We start from the raw sequence: 18,195 nt of genomic DNA on the forward strand, positions 1-18,195 counted from the left end.
GATGTCAAGAGTAACAAGAAGGGTTTCTTCAGGTATGTTGGCAACAAGAAGAAAGCCAAGGAAAGTGTGGGCCCCTTACTGAATGAGGGAGGCAACCTAGTGACAGAGGATGTGGAAAAAGCTAATGTACTCAATGCTTTTTTTGCCTCTGTTTTCACTAACAAGGTCAGCTCCCAGACTGCTGCGCTGGGCATCACAGAATGGGGAAGAGATGGCCAGCCCTCTGTGGAGATAGAGGTGGTTAGGGACTATTTAGAAAAGCTGGACGTGCACAAGTCCATGGGGCCGGACGAGTTACATCCGAGAGTGCTGAAGGAATTGGCGGCTGTGATTGCAGAGCCCTTGGCCATTATCTTTGAAAACTCGTGGCGAACGGGGGAAGTCCCGGATGACTGGAAAAAGGCTAATGTAGTGCCAATCTTTAAAAAAGGGAAGAAGGAGGATCCTGGGAACTACAGGCCGGTCAGCCTCACCTCAGTCCCTGGAAAAATCATGGAGCAGGTCCTCAAAGAATCAATCCTGAAGCACTTACATGAGAGGAAAGTGATCAGGAACAGTCAGCATGGATTCACCAAGGGAAGGTCATGCCTGACTAATCTAATCGCCTTTTATGATGAGATTACTGGTTCTGTGGATGAAGGGAAAGCAGTGGATGTATTGTTTCTTGACTTTAGCAAAGCTTTTGACACGGTCTCCCACAGTATTCTTGTCAGCAAGTTAAAGAAGTATGGGCTGGATGAATGCACTATAAGGTGGGTAGAAAGCTGGCTAGATTGTCGGGCTCAACGGGTAGTGATAAATGGCTCCATGTCTAGTTGGCAGCCGGTGTCAAGTGGAGTGCCCCAGGGGTCGGTCCTGGGGCCGGTTTTGTTCAATATCTTCATAAATGATCTGGAGGATGGTGTGGATTGCACTCTCAGCAAATTTGCAGATGATACTAAACTGGGAGGAGTGGTAGATACGCTGGAGGGGAGGGATAGGATACAGAAGGACCTAGACAAATTGGAGGATTGGGCCAAAAGAAATCTGATGAGGTTCAATAAGGATAAGTGCAGGGTCCTGCACTTAGGATGGAAGAATCCAATGCACCGCTACAGACTAGGGACCGAATGGCTAGGCAGCAGTTCTGCGGAAAAGGACCTAGGGGTGACAGTGGACGAGAAGCTGGATATGAGTCAACAGTGTGCCCTTGTTGCCAAGAAGGCCAATGGCATTTTGGGATGTATAAGTAGGGGCATAGCCAGCAGATCGAGGGATGTGATCGTTCCCCTCTATTCGACACTGGTGAGGCCTCATCTGGAGTACTGTGTCCAGTTTTGGGCCCCACACTACAAGAAGGATGTGGATAAATTGGAGAGAGTCCAGCGAAGGGCAACAAAAATGATTAGGGGTCTAGAGCACATGACTTATGAGGAGAGGCTGAAGGAGCTGGGATTGTTTAGTCTGCAGAAGAGAAGAATGAGGGGGGATTTGATAGCTGCTTTCAACTACCTGAAAGGGGGTTCCAAAGAGGATGGCTCTAGACTGTTCTCAATGGTAGCAGATGACAGAACGAGGAGTAATGGTCTCAAGTTGCAATGGGGGAGGTTTAGATTGGATATTAGGAAAAACTTTTTCACTAAGAGGGTGGTGAAACACTGGAATGCGTTACCTAGGGAGGTGGTAGAATCTCCTTCCTTAGAGGTTTTTAAGGTCAGGCTTGACAAAGCCCTGGCTGGGATGATTTAACTGGGAATTGGTCCTGCTTCGAGCAGGGGGTTGGACTAGATGACCTTCTGGGGTCCCTTCCAACCCTGATATTCTATGATTCTATGATTAACTCTTGTTCTTTTTAAAGGTAGGTTTCTATAGGTGACAAGATAGGTCAGAGTACCCAAGGGAACTGTTTGACTCCATTGTAAGGCTATTATAGTGCCTGAGGAATTTACACTTGATAATTGATGAAATCTAAGTAAAGAATTCACAGCCAGTTTGGGGCTTGTGTTTTGAGTCTGCCCTGAAGCTGGTACTCACACTCTTGAGTCACTGCAGATCAGCTTGACAAAAGTAACTAAAAAATACAAATGCAAAATTAAACTAAAGTTGATTATTTAGAGGTTTAAATCATGACTGATAAAACTTTACTCCTATATATATCTTCCATCAGATGATTCCAAAACATGTTATCAATCAGCTGATTGTTTCTCACAACTCTCCCTCCACCCCCTTGCAGGCACACAACCCCATAAAGTGGATACTGTATTTAATATTCTCATTTTACAGATGGGAATACTGAGGAAGAGAAAAGTTAATGGCACCAATTTCAAACTTGGGAATGTAAAGCTAGATGCCTAAATCAAAGCTATATTTATTCACCTAAACCATTTTCTGCCAGACTAGTAGAACTGGAAACTGGAAGGCTGGCAAGTTCCCTGCCTTAAGGAGCTTAGACACAAATATACAATAAAAGAAAGATATGTGTTGATATTTTCAAAGTAGTCAAAGGGATTTAGACATGTGTCTTCCACTAAAATTAATGTGTCTACATCGCCTACAGTGCTTTGAAAAACTTAACTATGATCTCTGCCCTGAGGAGCTTATACGTTAATAAAAAAACCACTTATGAGACAGCACCTCATCTGGTGGAGATTGGACTTCTATGGAACTACATTGATTAACACCAGCTGTGTTAATCCTATGTGTTAACACCAGACTTAAAGGAAAGAAGACTGAAAGTAGAACAAGGGTTATGATTAAGACCAGGCAGGTCATATTTACTTAAAAGTACACAGTCCCAAAGGGCTGATTCATTTCAATAACACTTCTGAATACCAAAACCATACAAAATAAATCCCTTTCAGTGCTGACTTTTTAGAATATAAATTCTTTGATGCAGAAATAATTAGTGGCTCAAACCCCATTGTAGAAAAGAAAAATTCCTCTATAGCAGGGCAACTATAATGGCATTGACAAGCATTAGGGACAATGATCAGTAGCTTTCATTGTTCCTCATCAGATGAATCCATGCGGTGATTAGGAAGGATGGTCCATTGGTTAGGGTACTAACCTAGGACTTGGAGACAGGGACTCAGTTCCCTGCTTCACTACAAAATTCTTACCTTGGGCAAGTCACTTAGCCTCTCTGTAGTTTAGTTGCCCATCTGTAGAAACGGGGATGATGGTAATACCTCCTTGCCTCATAGGGGCATTATGAGAATAAGATTGTGAAGTGCTTTGAGATCTGCTGCTGAAAAAAACACTATATAAGAGCTACTTGTGATTATTAGCTCTTTTCAAACCATTTTAAATATATAAGATGTGTAACGTTGTCACAACTCTTTATTCTATGTCTAAAATATGTAAATACCATGGAAAATACCACTGGGGTGTGATCGAGAATTTTATTTCTAAATGACAGTACAATAACTTTTTAAAAAGTGCATACTTCATTGCTATTATAATGACAGGTTTCAGAGTAGCAGCCGTGTTAGTCTGTATCCGCAAAAAGAAAAGGAGTACTTGTGGCGCCTTAGAGACTAACCAATTTATTTGAGCATAAGCTTTCGTGAGCTACAGCTCACTTCATCGGATGCATACCATAACGGGCATCAATATTCATAACTTTTATTCACCATCCAAGTAGCTGAGTCCCTCTAGTGGCATAAATTCAGCATTTGAGTAACATTCCATTTAAAAAATCCAATTATATCAGTAGATTCAATGCTAGCACTTTTTGAGGCTCTCTAAAGGACGACTGTAACCTGATCTTGGGTCAGACACTGTACATCCATATTAATGAGTATAAATTGATTTATAGTCATGTGGCAGCAAGTACAGATGCACTGAAAGAGACAGGAAATTCAGAGAATGAGTGATATTGATATTCTAGAACTCTAATTGCTTTAAATAAGAGAGACAGTGTCAGGAATAACGTAATGCCCAGGGTAGCCAATAGGGATATAGGCTTATAAAAAAATGTATTGTGAGCAAGGAGCCAAGTATGTTAAGTGCACTGATCTCTGCTTATCTTGTAAATACACATCGCTCTCGCTCTCTCTTTCATGGATATTTGGAAGACAGGAATCTAAGGCACCAAAACCGAGCTGGCATCCACAGGAAAATCAAATGGCATGAAAAACCCACAACAGTAAGTATTCACTGTATTAGATGTTTATTAAACTGTATGGATTTAATAGCAACTAAAAGAGAGAACTTTAATGGCTATTGGTTACAGCTGATCTCTCTTAAGAACCATTTAACGGAACGCAGCCGCTTGAGATTTGTAATTTCACCTTTGCCTTTCCAGATGACTGTTTATTATCCATGTGGTGGCAATCTCTGGACAGTGAGTAATCCATTCATTATAAAGGCTGATTAGGAGTAAACGTGTGTGCAGCGGTGACTCCTTAACCCTGCTGACAGCAAACTACAAAGAAGGAAAATGATGAATCCGGACAATTTAACCTCCCTAAACTTCCTCTCAGCAATTCATAGCAATGCTAGCAATTTATTCTCAGGGCTCCAGTTTGTTCAGTCTTTCAAGCCACTCATCATCCTGTGCTACTCCCTGGTGGTTTTTGTTGGCATCATTGGGAATTATCTCCTCATTTATGTCATCTGCAAGATGAAAAAAATGCACAATGTCACCAACTTCCTGGTAGGCAACCTGGCTTTCTCAGACATGCTTATGTGTGCAACTTGCGTGCCCCTGACTCTGGCATATGCTTTTGAGCCCCGGGGATGGGTTTATGGACGCTTCATGTGTTATTTTGTGTTCTTAATGCAACCGGTCACTGTGTTTGTGTCTGTCTTCACCTTGACTGTCATAGCTGTGGACAGATACTATGCCATGGTGTATCCTCTCCGGAGGAGGCTCACTATATCAATCTGTGCTTATATTCTGGCTGCTATTTGGCTGCTGAGTTGCATCTTGGCTGCCCCAGCCTTGGTCCACACCTATCATGCTGAGTTCCCAGAACTGGACTTCTCCATCTGTGAAGAGTTTTGGTTCCATATGAAGAGGGACCATTTAACTTATGCCTACAGCACTCTCATTATCACATATGTATTGCCTTTAATAGTCATCTCCTTGTCCTATCTGCGGATCTCTGTCAAACTGAAAAATCGAGTGGTTCCGGGAAACATCACCCAGGGCCAAGCTGAGTGGGACAGGGCTAGGAGGCGGAAAACCTTTCGCTTGCTGGTCCTGGTGGTGGCTGCCTTTGGAGTCTGCTGGCTCCCTCTGCACATCTTTAACGTGATAAAAGACATGGATATTAACTTAATAGATAAACAGTATTTCAACCTCATCCAGCTGCTGTGCCACTGGTTTGCTATGATGTCTGCCTGCACCAATGCCTTCCTTTATGCCTGGCTACATGACAGCTTCAGAGGGGAATTGAAGAAGATGTTTGCCTGGCGGAAGAACAAGATTGGACCTGCCACTAACGGCATTATGGCCAGTGTGATGCTATAAGTGTGTGTGTGTGTGTGTGTGTGATTCAGTTACGATGCATTTCTTTTCCAGTGATGAGTGTAAAGCTACGTCTACACTAGAGCACTTACAGCAGCACAGCGGTACCAATGCAGCTGCACGGTTGTAAGATCTCTCATGTAGCCTCTCTATGCAGACGGGAGAGAGCTCTCCTTTTGGCATAATTAATCTACTCCCCAATGAGAAGCAGTAGCTATGTCAGCTGGAGAAGCTTTCCCACTGACATAGCACTGTGCACGCTATCACTTATGCCGGTTTAACTTGTGTCGCTCATGGGGGTGGAATATTCACACCCCTGAGCAACATAAGTGGACAAACAACTGAGCAATAAGTAGATCTAGCCTTAGTCTTTCCTATTGTTATTGATGACCAAGTTGTATGTTCCTCCAACATGTTACCCTCCGGACTTGACTGTGGCAATCCGGGGCCCCAAGCACAGCCTCACATGTAATCTCTGTGGCCCCAGTCCCACCAGGGTACCAGAGGTGACATCTAAGAGCCCTGTGCTGTCATGGCAAGTCCCTACACAAGGTACAGAGCCTTCTGCTGGGTTGTAAGGGGGTTTCAACCCTGATCAGTTCCCCACTCTGCAAAACCTCTACTGTGGCCCCACCCTCTGCTTAAGATGATGGTAGTGGGGGCCATGCATACAAGACTACTCTGGTGAGGAGGCAGGGGGTCCCTTTACCCACATGAAGAGCCTTCTGCTGGGGTGCCCTTGAACTATCTTTGTGGCTTTTTCCTATACCCTCTCCCATTTTTCAACATCCTTTTAAAAATGTTGACAACAGAACTGTATGCAGTGTTACAGTGACACCACTGCTATATACAGAGATAAGATCACCTTCCTATTCACTGCTCCCCTGCTTATGCACTCAAGAATTACATTATCCCTTTTTGCCACAGCATTGTACTGGGAGATCACATTCAGTTGTTTGTCCACCATAACCCCTAAATCCTTTTCAGAGTCCTTCCAGAATAGAGTCCCATATTTTCCAGGTATTGCCTGCATTCCTTGTTCCCAGATTGGAGTGTTTCATCCCATTGTTTTGTCGGGACAAGGTGCTGATGGTCTTTAATGACCATCTGTGACATGGAGGCCCATTGGTGGTTCACTACTCTGTCAGCTACTTTTGTCAGACCTCACATACTCACTACATCAAAACACTCTTGTCATAAGCTGTATCTAAAAGATGTCATGTAAGATATCATATGTAAACTGTTAACACACTGGTCAAAAAATCACTGCATGGTGTATATACAGGGTGTGCACAAAGAGTTATAAATATTTGCTAGAATCATTCTTAAACTGTGTTTTGCAAGCTATGCATAAGTCTAGTCTGCCCTTGGAAAAGGAAAGTGTATTCTCTTGGCTAATCAGCCAGATTGTCAGACAGAGACAATGAAAGTACATTTACATATAAGGTAAACAAAGCTATCTAGTTCACAGGTTGGGGAGAAGATAACATGGCATTTTCACCCCTACAGGTCAGGGAAATTTTGTCTGGGCTTGCTTTTTAAAGAATACATTTCAGAGATTTACTGAACTATAAAAAGAATGGGAGAGAACCCCATAGTTATCTTTCATCTGAGAAGTCAAAGAAACCAAGCACTTTGAGCTCCGTTTGTTGGGTCCTGGCTAAAGAACAGGCCAGCCATGCTGGAAGACTGACTGTTGTGAGAAAAACCTCTTTGAACAAAAGGCTCTAGTTTTCTGCGTTTGGGTCTTGAAAGCATTTTTACTTTTGTTTGTTTGTAACCATTTCTATCCTTATTCCTTATACTGGTATCACTTAAAATGATGTCCTTTTGCTAATCAACTTGTTTACCATAAATCAATTCAGTGCTTTAACGTATCAGCAAACTTGATAAGGTTTTTGGGTGTTACACTAAGGGGGGCTGCACACTGCGGAGAAAGACATTTTTGGGGAGAACTTGGGGCTGGAAGGTTGGTTGAGGTCCCTCTGCAAGGAACAACTGGGTGCTGTGAGCAAAGTGCGGGTATCAGGGCTCTGAGACAAAGCTGCAAGGCTCAGAGGCAGCCAGGGTTACAGGGCAGGCAGTGACACAACCTCTTACAGGTCCAGGGTGAACCCCAAAGCGTCACACCGTACTATTCAGAAACAGACACCTTAGCACTCCTCCCTCTGTTCTTAGCACAAGGAGATTGAGACAAGCGTAAGGAGAGAGAATTATAAGTGCTTAAACATATAGAGAGTTCATATTATCAAACAAATTCATAACTTGTACATAGATTCCCCAAATTGTCAGAGTGTGTTAGTTGCATTTTCAATTTAAGCAAATGTCCCTAGCTTGAAAGTTACATTGGAAATCCATTATTGTTTTACAATTCAGTATGCGACTCTCAAAGGTACTTGTATGATAATTTGAATGATGCAGGTAGATGTTATGCAAATTGAGTACTATGGTTAGGTAGTGACTTGTCCACAGGATTGGATAAGTTATTTTCCTAACCAGACATGGTGACCTACACATACAGTGCTGAAGAGTTTTTGATAGTGAAGATTCTCTTCCTCTCTCTGGTTCTCACAAGCACCCACGGGTGGTGTTGGGTGGGGGGTGCAGGGAAGAGGTGACAGCAAAGTCTTCAGCTATCCCTGAAACTAGTTCTTATGCCAGGTGATCATGTTGGGCCAGATTCTGATCTCAGTTACACTGATATAAACCTGGACTGACTCCAGCAATGATTTACATGTTTGTACTGTAAACGAAACGTGCTTCCTTCCTGTTGCTTCTGGAAGATTTGTGAGACATGCAACAATGCATCTTGGAATCAGGAAACAAAACAAAAGTGAGTCCTCAAGTGTCCAGTTGTGCTGCTAGCCTTTATGTAATTTTTACAGTTCATTAAAGAGACAGAATTTAGAAACATATTCTTTCCTAGAAGCTCAGTGAAGAAGTTAGCAACCTAGCTGGACACAATTTAACATTCAACTGACCCCAAAAGAAGTGTTTCAATTCAATTCAATTCAACCAAGTTTTTCAGTTCAGGTCAACCCAAAAAAGAAACAAAATATTTTGTTTATATTCTCCCACTAGAAATTGAAAAATGCAGGCAGGAGTGATAATGGCACATTCCTGACCATTTGAGATTGGCAACAGTCCTAGGGAATGCGAGTATGTCAATGATTTGAGACTATTTCCTCTTCTTTCTCTCCTACTCCACCACCTTCTTCCCCACCACTTCAGTTCCTGACTGGGGTGGAGAGGAAAAAAAAAGAGAGAAAAGGGAGTCCACATTATAGTCACTGTAATAGCGTATTGCTTCTCACCGCTGTGCTCCTGACTGCACTTTTCTGATTTGCGCTTCCTAGTCTGCCACTGGTTCCGAGTATTCGTAGGCCCAACTTGACTTAGCCCCATGCATCCATCTTTAGGGTATTCTCAATGAAGCCTGTATATTCTCAAGCTCTAAGGTATTTGGGGAATTGAGTTACCCTGACTTATATAGCTATTTTATTTGGATGATACACACATATCTGATATTTCTGTGCTGTTGTGTCTTCCCTGACTTAGAGGCACCTCTCACAATTTTGTCAAGTCCCAGACATCAGTGATCTTCTTGCCTCTATTTAAAGGGCCTTTCTACTGCTGCGAGGATGCCTCTTTTCAGAGCCTAGAATTATTTCTGAACTGTGCTTGTTATCCCTTAGGCAGTGGGCATGGAGCTACACAGCCGCCTGAGTTACTGCAGGAAAATTCACCCTTCAGTAAAACACATGGGATCAAACAGAGACCAAGAGCGCATAATGTGAAATAGGTGTAATGGCATTAGGAGACGCTATCATTAATGCATAATTGGATGACTAACACATACAAGCATGACTACAGTGTCTATAAAATAAAGCTACTGACAGTTTAACAGAGAGTACAGGCATTGCATAATGTACAAAGAAGAGAGCCAGCAGGGCCGTCCTTTCTGGCACTTCTGCACAGAGGACAACCAGAATGCTGCAGCCTGCCTGCCCAAATGCATGGGACCCCCTAATGCCCTGGCCAGCCGTGCTGAACAACTCAGATGTCAGTGGGTGGGCTGCAGCATGGCCAGGACTCCACCTCACTCCAGTCCACCAGCAAGCACCACAAGGTTAGTGCTGGGGGTGAGAAGCCGGGGAGGAACAATCAGCATCTTTACTACTTTTGTAGCATCTACCACCAGTGAGTGCATTCCTCCCAGCACCCATGGACACATCACACCTTAACCTGGACTCTGCCGTATTCTTCTCTTAGGGCCTGAAGACTCCCACTGACTTCAGTGGGCTTTAGACCAGACCCTTATTGCACATGATCTCTCAATCCTGGAGGTTGCAGAATGGCCCAGCAATGCTTCCCCTCAGTGTTAGCCACCAAGGATTATCCCACTTACCAAAACTGCCTAAAACAAGGGAGAGTTTGGAACTTTTTTGGACAGCGTAATAGGGCACCGGCCCTGTTAGGTAGTCTGAGAGGCCAATTACCCCATTCCAGCTCTCTGAGATAACTGAAGCAGTCATTGGGACAGAGGAAGGTGATCCTGGGGAGCGGTCAGTGTCTGGGAGAGGGAGTATGAGGTCATCCAGCCCAGGACTGACCAGGAGCCTTGTAGAGTGGACTGGGCAAAGTTCCCCTCCCTGCTATCCAGTGCAGACTGGTGTCTGGGATTATTAGGCCCACCTAGTAAGGCTAGGGAGGATTAAGGGGGTGTTCAGGTGACTGGACTGATGGCTCAAAAGGAAGCTCCAAGCCTAGATGGGGAAAGCTGCTGGAAGTGTCAGAACCCGCAGGACTGGAATCTAGGCCAATGGGGGGTTCTAGGTGACCAACACTTCCACATCACCACTAGCAACTCAGGCCAAGTTTTCCTAGGGAACCCTGTGAATCTAGATGCTGCAGGAAGTACCGCCCAGTGAGCCTGAGTGGCAGCCCCCTCACAGCCCACTGATTGGCCCATGCTGGTATATAAACCAGGAAACCAGCACACAGAGCTGTCTGAGCAATGATGTAAGTTATCTGCTTCCTTCTACTCCAGACCTTGCCTTGCTGAGAATGCCAGCTCCTGACCCAGCCTTGTCCCCAACTTCACTATTTGCCTCTTATCTGCAACTTTATGCCTGACTCTGACTTCCAGGTATCCTGAGCTGGCTTGACTGGCTGCTACTATCTATTGACTGCAATTTGTAACTGACACATGCACACATCCTGCCTGCGGCCTGGCCTTGGCACGAAGGCGCTGATGGGGGTGAAAGAAACCAGCCAGCACACAGCTCCAGGAAGGGGTTACTAAACTTGAGGGGTGAGTTTCAGGGCAGGGAGTCCAGAAATTAAAGCCACAGTCCCCAGGAAGGAGGACTGTGAGACCCTAGAGTTGAGTGAATTTGTGGGCTGGGAAGGCCAGACCATAAAGCCATAGTCCCAAGAATGAGGCCAGTCAGACCCTAAACATGATGAGTGAGCAGAAAGCTGAATAATATCAAATAAATTAGATCCCAGGAGAGGGGGAAAATTCTTTCACAAACACTGGCTGTGGTGGGATTATTCTGCAGATCTGAGAGGGAAACTGAGGCAGGGTGCCTGCAGGTGTCTCCAAGGTCATGAGGACAGGAATTATAGCACTGTCCATTCTATAAATGGCACATTTAGAAATACACAGATTGAAAGGTTCCTCAAAGACATATTGACGAACTGCATTCCGCGTGACCACAAGAATCTCTGCCTAAAGTGTAACTATTGTTTTCATTAATATTCATAGTAATACATAACAAGATTTAGACACACACAGGACATGTCTCTTAATCCAGTTATGCAAATAATTATTTAAAATAATCATGTGAAATGTGTTTGCTAGTCTGCACTGATCTCAGGGAATTCCCCATGGTTTACCAAAGGGCCAGGGCTCTTCAGATTAGTGGGGGTTTGGGGTGTATCTTTAATTACAATTTAAGAAATAATTGCATACTTTGATTTTTATGAAGAGGTATAGCTATAAACTTAGTTGACCTTTTTATTATCTAGTAAAATTTTTTGTTTTGGTTTGTTTTATTTTCTAATCCAGGAAATGGCAGGACCGCTCCTTTGCATCGCTAGAGCGATGTTAAAGCATGAGCTTTTGTAGAGCAAAATGTTGCATTTTTTAAAAACTATGCTTCCATTTTGACTTATCCATGTATTTATTATATGTACTGTGCCATCTGATTGTCTCAGCAGAGATTTCAACTTTCCAGCTAGGATTCTGGTTGTTCACTGACGTTCTGCATCTAAATGGTGCTGTAAGTACATGTTTAGAACTCCATGCTATTTACAACTGCAAGAATTGCTTCTAAGACTTCTCTCAGCACTGTGTGACTCAGAGTGGCTTTGGCAGACAATCCAAGTATTACCATATTGCTTGGGTGTTTACATGACTGGCTGAGTGATTTTTTTTTATGCCAATTTTCAGACATCAAATGTTTTAGACAACAATATACTTCTGAGAGTATGTGTGGAGACAGGCCTAAATTGTCATATTTGGAGCTGGATGGATCTGGATCCAGACCAGAACTTCTCCAAAGTATAAGGTGGGGGAGAGGCTCAAACTGGAAAACCATTTCCAAAGCCCCACCTACAGTATTCAAATCAATGGCAAAATTCCATTAGGTTCAGGTCTCTGCTCTTCAAAGGGTTTGAAAATTGTGATAAGACTCAAGACCAAAAAGAAATGGGGGTGGATCTGAGGGGAAACTTTCTCAAAGTGAGAAGAATATTCACGTTAGGGGTGTCAAAGCTATGAAGCTTCACAACTTGACTAGTCCATTCTGTGAATTGTGTGGGAGCTACAGGATATTTTTGGTGGAGACTCACAGGACAGTGATTTAACAAATCTGTACTTCATAGAATCATAGGACTGGAAGGGACCTCAAGCAGTCATCTAGTCCAGTCCCCTGCACTCATGGCAGGACTAAGTATTATCTAGACCATTCCTGACAGATGGGAATTCTTAGATATGTTTTACTCTATCATTATGAGTAAACATAGCCCTGCAACTAGAGAATCTGGCATCTTCCTTAGACTGGAGTCTGTGTGGCAAAGATGACCTAATTCTCCAGCAAATTCTATTGTATTCTGCAGCATCTCATACTATGAAATATTTATTAGTGAGCTTGCTCTTGCAAAAGTCTCAGCTCTTCCAGATATCTGGCACTTTTTACAAACTTCTAGGTAAGGGCTATCTCCCAGGGCATATGCTTGATCTATTTCTCCCTTGCAATACATATGCGCATGCATACACCGTGATGTTAAAAGAAATTGGCAACAGCATATCCAACAGTAGGATACCGCTTTCCCACTGAAGTTCAGTACCAGTCTCACAAAACGTTAGAGACTGTGAAAACTGCTTGCAAGGGAATCATTTGTGTTCTCACCCCCCCATCATCACTCCATTCCATCACAGGCCAGGCCACAGCTTAGCCAAAATCTGTATGGAGGTGCGAGGCAGCTCAGGCTGTGTTAGTCAATCTGGATGCAGGGTCTGCATGTGGTCAGCACCCAATATAAAGAACCATCTTTGTGTTAGTTCATAGATACCAAAGTCAGAAGGGACCATTGTGATAATCTTGTCTGACTTCCTGTATCACACAAGCCAGAGAACTTCCCTGAAAAAAATTCCTCGAGCTTCTCTTTTAGAAAAACACATCCAATCTTGATTTTAAAAATGGCCAGCATGGAGAATCCACCACAACCCTTCGTAAATTGTTCCAGTGATTAATTACCCTCATTGTTAAAAACTTACACTTTATTTCCAGTTTGAACGTCCAGCTTCAACTTCCAGCCATTGGCTCATGTTGTGCTAGACTCGGGAGCCCATTGTTAAATATTTGTTCCCCATGTAGGTACTTATACACTTTAATCAAGCCACCCCTTAACCTTCTCTCTGTTTAAGCTAAATAGATAAACTCCAGGAGTTGAATTTTACACTGCATGTTTTCTGATCCTTTAATCATCCTCATGGCTCTTCTCTCAACCTTCTCCATTTTATCAACATCCTCCTTGAATTGCGGACCTGAGAAATGGGCACAGCGTTCCAGCAGTGGTTGCACCAGTGCTAAATAGAGGTAAAATAACCGCTCTACTCCTACTCGAGATTCCCCTGTTTATACATCCAGGGATTGCATTAGCCCTTTCAGCCACTAGGAGCTCTTGTTCAGCTGATCATCCACCCCATCAAGACCCCCAAATCTTCTTCAGAGTCACTGCTTCCTAGGATAGTCCTGTAAACATGGTCTACATTCTTTGTTTCTGGATACATACGTTTACATATAGCCCTACTAAAACACATCAGGTTTGCTTGCGCCTAGCTTGCCACATAATATAGAATGTTCTGTATTGGTGAGCAGGCCGCTTTGTTGTTTTTCACGACCCAAATCTGTGTGTAATCTGCAAACTCTATCAGTGATTTTTATATTCCCTTCCGGGTCACTGCGAAAAATGTTAAATAGGATAGGGCTAAGAACTGATCCCTGCCAGACCCCACTAGAGACTTGCCTGCTTGATGATGACTTCCTGTTTACAATGACACGGAGACCTATCAGTGAGCTATTTTTAAACCCATTTTGTGGGTGCATTTTATATCTAGTCTCTTAATTAAAATGTCATAAATAAGTCAAACACCTTAGAGAAGTCTAAGCATATTACATCAACATTTATTACCTTTATCAACCAAACTTGTAACTGCATTTAAAAAAAAAAGAGCCTCTCAAACAATATCTATCTTCCATAAACCCATGTTGATTGGTACTAATTATATATGTCCTTTAATTCTTTATTAATCAAGTCCCATATCAGCCACTCTATTATCTTGCCCTGGATTTGACATGCCTATAATTTTCCACATCATCCTATTTACTCTTTTTAAGTACTGGCACATTAGCTTTCTTCTAGTTTTCTGGAGCTTCCCCAGTGTTGCAAATCTTACAGAAAATTAAAACTCCTGGATACAAGTTATCTGGACCAGCTGATTTAAAAGTGTTTAACTTTAGTGGCTGCTGTTCAACATCCTCCTGAGATGCCAGTGGAATGGAGAGCATTATACTATGATATGACTATTGCATCCCTCCCCTCCCACCCTCAAATACAGAACAGAAATATTTATTGAACACATCTACCTTCTCTGCATTGTTACCGATAATGCTACCATTTCCCTCGAGTGATGGTCCAATACCATTATTTGTTTTTGTCCCTAGTATACTTTTTAAAAAAAAAAACCCTTAGTATTCTTAACTCTGCTGGCCGTAGATTTTTTTTTCTCTTGTGTGCCTATGCGTCTCTTAGGAATTGTAGAAAATCAGTAACTCGTCCCTGTTTTTCCATGTATTTGTCTATTTTTTCCAATGCCTTCACTTCCCCTCTAAACCAGGTCACTTTTTTAAAGCAGTACAGCATTATCCCTCAATCATGGGATTGTACACTGAGTCCTATCCTCTGTCTACTGTGTCCCACAACAGGACTCACCCCCGCCCCCCAACCTTTCCACCACTTCTGTGGTCTTCCTTTTTTAAACAGGACCAGATCCTGTTCCCACCGAAGTCAATGAAAGCTTTGCCATAGACTCAGATGGGAGCAGGATCAAGTCATTTATTGCCCGGGTTGCAGGTTCCAGCACTTCAGGTACAGAGATACTGCCAGAAGCAAAGGCGTACCACGTGTCACTGCATGGCTTGTAATGCCCTTGAACTGGTTCTGAAGGGGTTCAAAGCTTGACTTTCTTGACAGGAGTTAGGCTTAGGAGTTGGGGAAGGATGGGGTGAGTGGAAGGGGTTTTCTGTCCCATGAGAATTTTTGTGATTTAGAAAATTTTCTGGTCCCAAATTGGGACAAAATATAGAAATCGTGAATTGCACAGAGCAACAAACTAAAATTTCATTTGGTTTAATTTTGTTTTAATAACTATGAAAGAGTTAACTTTGGTTTTGACCTGTTGCACTTTTAGATTAAACTCTCAAACATTTTAAGAGTCATTTTGACTTGACGAAAACAAAACTGTTATGAAAATATCAGAATGGGGCATTGACAGTTGCAAAACTGTTTTTGGGTGGAAAAAAAATTGCTTGAAAATACTCACTACCCCAACTAGTTAGCAGCCTGCTTTAGGCCTGTTGCAAGTGTTCATTTTGCTATGACAAGTGTGAATGAGCAATACCTTGATTCAATGGGAAGTGGATAAGCAGTAGCTGCAAAGAAAGCAGCTTGAATCTGGCAAGAAACAAATTCTCTCTAGTTAGTTTGCTTATGGGAAACTGTGATAATTGCAGCAATATAAAATCACCATGCTGTTAATAGTCTTGTGGGCCTCTGAGATACCGTTGTGCAGTGTTCCTCTCATGTCGAAGTTAGATCAGAGCAAAGTTTGTATCTACCACTCTCCCTGAAGGTTGAGGCAGAATTGGAACCATAGCGGGGTACTGGTAAATGTAGATTCAGTAGTTTTCTATTGTTCCATTCAATGATGGTCAAATCTTCAGCCCAGCAACAAGCCCAAAATGGCTGGGGTGGGCCCTGGGGAGATGCACTTCGGACCAGGATCAGGATCCTTTTCCCTCACAGCCTTAAACCATTTCAGCTCAGTTACTGAAATAGCTGTGTGTCCTTAATGTATTCCCAGCGTAAGGGGAAGAATGGAAGCATCCATCCAATGCCCACCTCAACTCAGATATTTGTGTGCTGATGAGCAGGGACCACCCATACACCTGTACTCTGCAATATAAACATCACCCTGCACTACATCCACTGTACACACATGGAATCCAGCATGCACTCTCCTGAACCACACGTTTCTCTGCCAGGGGATGTCCATAAACTTGAAATGTTGTATCCAGCTGCCCTATAGTTATGTATTCGATCTTGACCATTACCTATCTGTTAGATTAGAGTGGTCTTATATTAACCTTGACAAAGACCAAATCCGACCTTACTTAATCAAATCTCCCACAGACAATTTTAATGCCTATTTCATCAGCTATTCTCTGTGTACTGTGGGGGTGGAGGAGAAGGGGACATAGGAAGCTTTTCATAATCTTTCTGCCCTTCCTTCTGAAATGTCTGGAGGTTAAATCAGTCCCCAGTGCCAGATAGAACAGCCTCAGTTCTGCTTTAACTTGCCTTGGTGATTAATGGTTTCTAACAAGCTGCTCTGACAGCCAGGTTTGCAAAAATACACTGCACTCTGGCCACACCCTAGTCTTCCCCAGACTGCCCACTAAGTTAGGGTGTTAGGAGTGGCTACAACAGCCCTATGTACTTGAGGATTCCCCTATGCTAGCAAATCTTCCAGATACAGCCTCAAGGCAGCTTTAAAAGTACCCTGGGTACCATGCCCGTAGTGCACAAGGGACTTAGCATAGGCCAAGAAACCGATTATTAATTTTTAATGGTCTAGCTGTAGGTACTATCTAATAAAGATTGTATATTGTATGGGAAGGGCTAGCTTCCTAAATACAACCATTCCTATGTACTCCATACAACCATTTCATATACTGCATTACACAAAAACATGCAAATAACCTACACTGATTTGGGGTTTAGTTTTTAAACATATGAATCAAAAAATTAAAGTGAACTAACATTTTTGGTAACAGTTGAAAGAACAAGGCTGTTTTATAGGTTCCCAAGAAGATTGCCTGGGCAAATGGATAAACCCTAGCAAGTAAACCAGCTTTGGTATGTTCAGAATAGAAGACGGCAAATTAAAATCTCTTATTAAATCAAACATGCAGGTTGGTCAAAATGCAGTACCAACTAATATAAATGAGATGGAAAGGAAGAGTCAGCTTCTCCAGGTGTAATGTGTAAGAATTAATCACTCAAGACCAGCTTGTTCGTAAAATGTATTTAATAGCTTAAATGAGCTATGCCCTCAATTTATGAAAGGTTGAAGGTATGAGTGCTGAGTCCTTTAATTATATCCATAAAAACAGTAAGTGTGTCTGAAAAATACTTGATTACTTGGAATGGGCTATGGAACCAGATCCTACAAACCCATATTAATGCAATTAGTTTGCTAGGGCCAGATTTCCAAAGATAATCAAGCACCTAGGCCCAGATGCTCAAAAGGTATTTAGGTGCCTGACTGCCATTGATTTCAATTTAAATCAATGGGGGTTAGAGGTGCCTAAGCAAGTTACTGGGATTTAAGAGTCTGAAATCTTGGGTGCTGAAAGAGTGGCCTTAACTCATATGAATAGTACTATTGATCATGGCCTAGCCATGAGTAATTGCCTATATTTATTTTAACGAAATAAAGAAACGCCATACAATTTTTAATGGAGTGACCCCTGCTTTGCTGATAAAGTAATCATTTATAATCAGACATTTACCACTATTCAGATTACAGCTGTAAATCACATCTCTGTACACCTCCACAAAGAGACCCATGTCAAAATTACAGTAAATTACAAATCACAGTTCTCACATATGAAGCAGAGGTAGGAGAGAGAAAAAATCACATCAATGGAAAATCTTCTGTAATAGCTCTTGTAGTCAAAACAGGTTTTGCATTTGCAGCTCACTTCCCCTGCCCCTCCCCACCTCCTGGTTTTCACAAAAACTAAGATACTCACTTTTGCAAAGGCAAAAATTGCTTCAGATGCAGAACAGACAAATTTTCATTTCAGGCAAATTGGTAAGTGTTTCAGGGTTTAAAAAACCTACTTAAAGTTATATATACTTTGCCATGAAAACCTGTTTGTTAGTGG

At 42.5% G+C, this 18,195-nt stretch overlaps 1 protein-coding gene across 1 annotated transcript; it reads left to right on the forward strand.

The window, feature by feature from the left end:
• The first annotated feature begins 4,417 nt into the window (after window positions 1-4,417).
• Window positions 4,418-5,608, forward strand: LOC141991705 (prolactin-releasing peptide receptor-like). The gene has a single exon (XM_074960035.1). The coding sequence runs from the start codon at window positions 4,421-4,423 to the stop codon at window positions 5,453-5,455; it is 1,035 nt and encodes a 344-aa protein (XP_074816136.1). The 5' UTR covers window positions 4,418-4,420; the 3' UTR covers window positions 5,456-5,608.
• The last annotated feature ends 12,587 nt before the right edge of the window (window positions 5,609-18,195 follow it).

The sequence above is a fragment of the Natator depressus genome, chromosome 7, assembly GCF_965152275.1.
Source record: "Natator depressus isolate rNatDep1 chromosome 7, rNatDep2.hap1, whole genome shotgun sequence".
Lineage (NCBI taxonomy): Eukaryota > Metazoa > Chordata > Testudines > Cheloniidae > Natator > Natator depressus.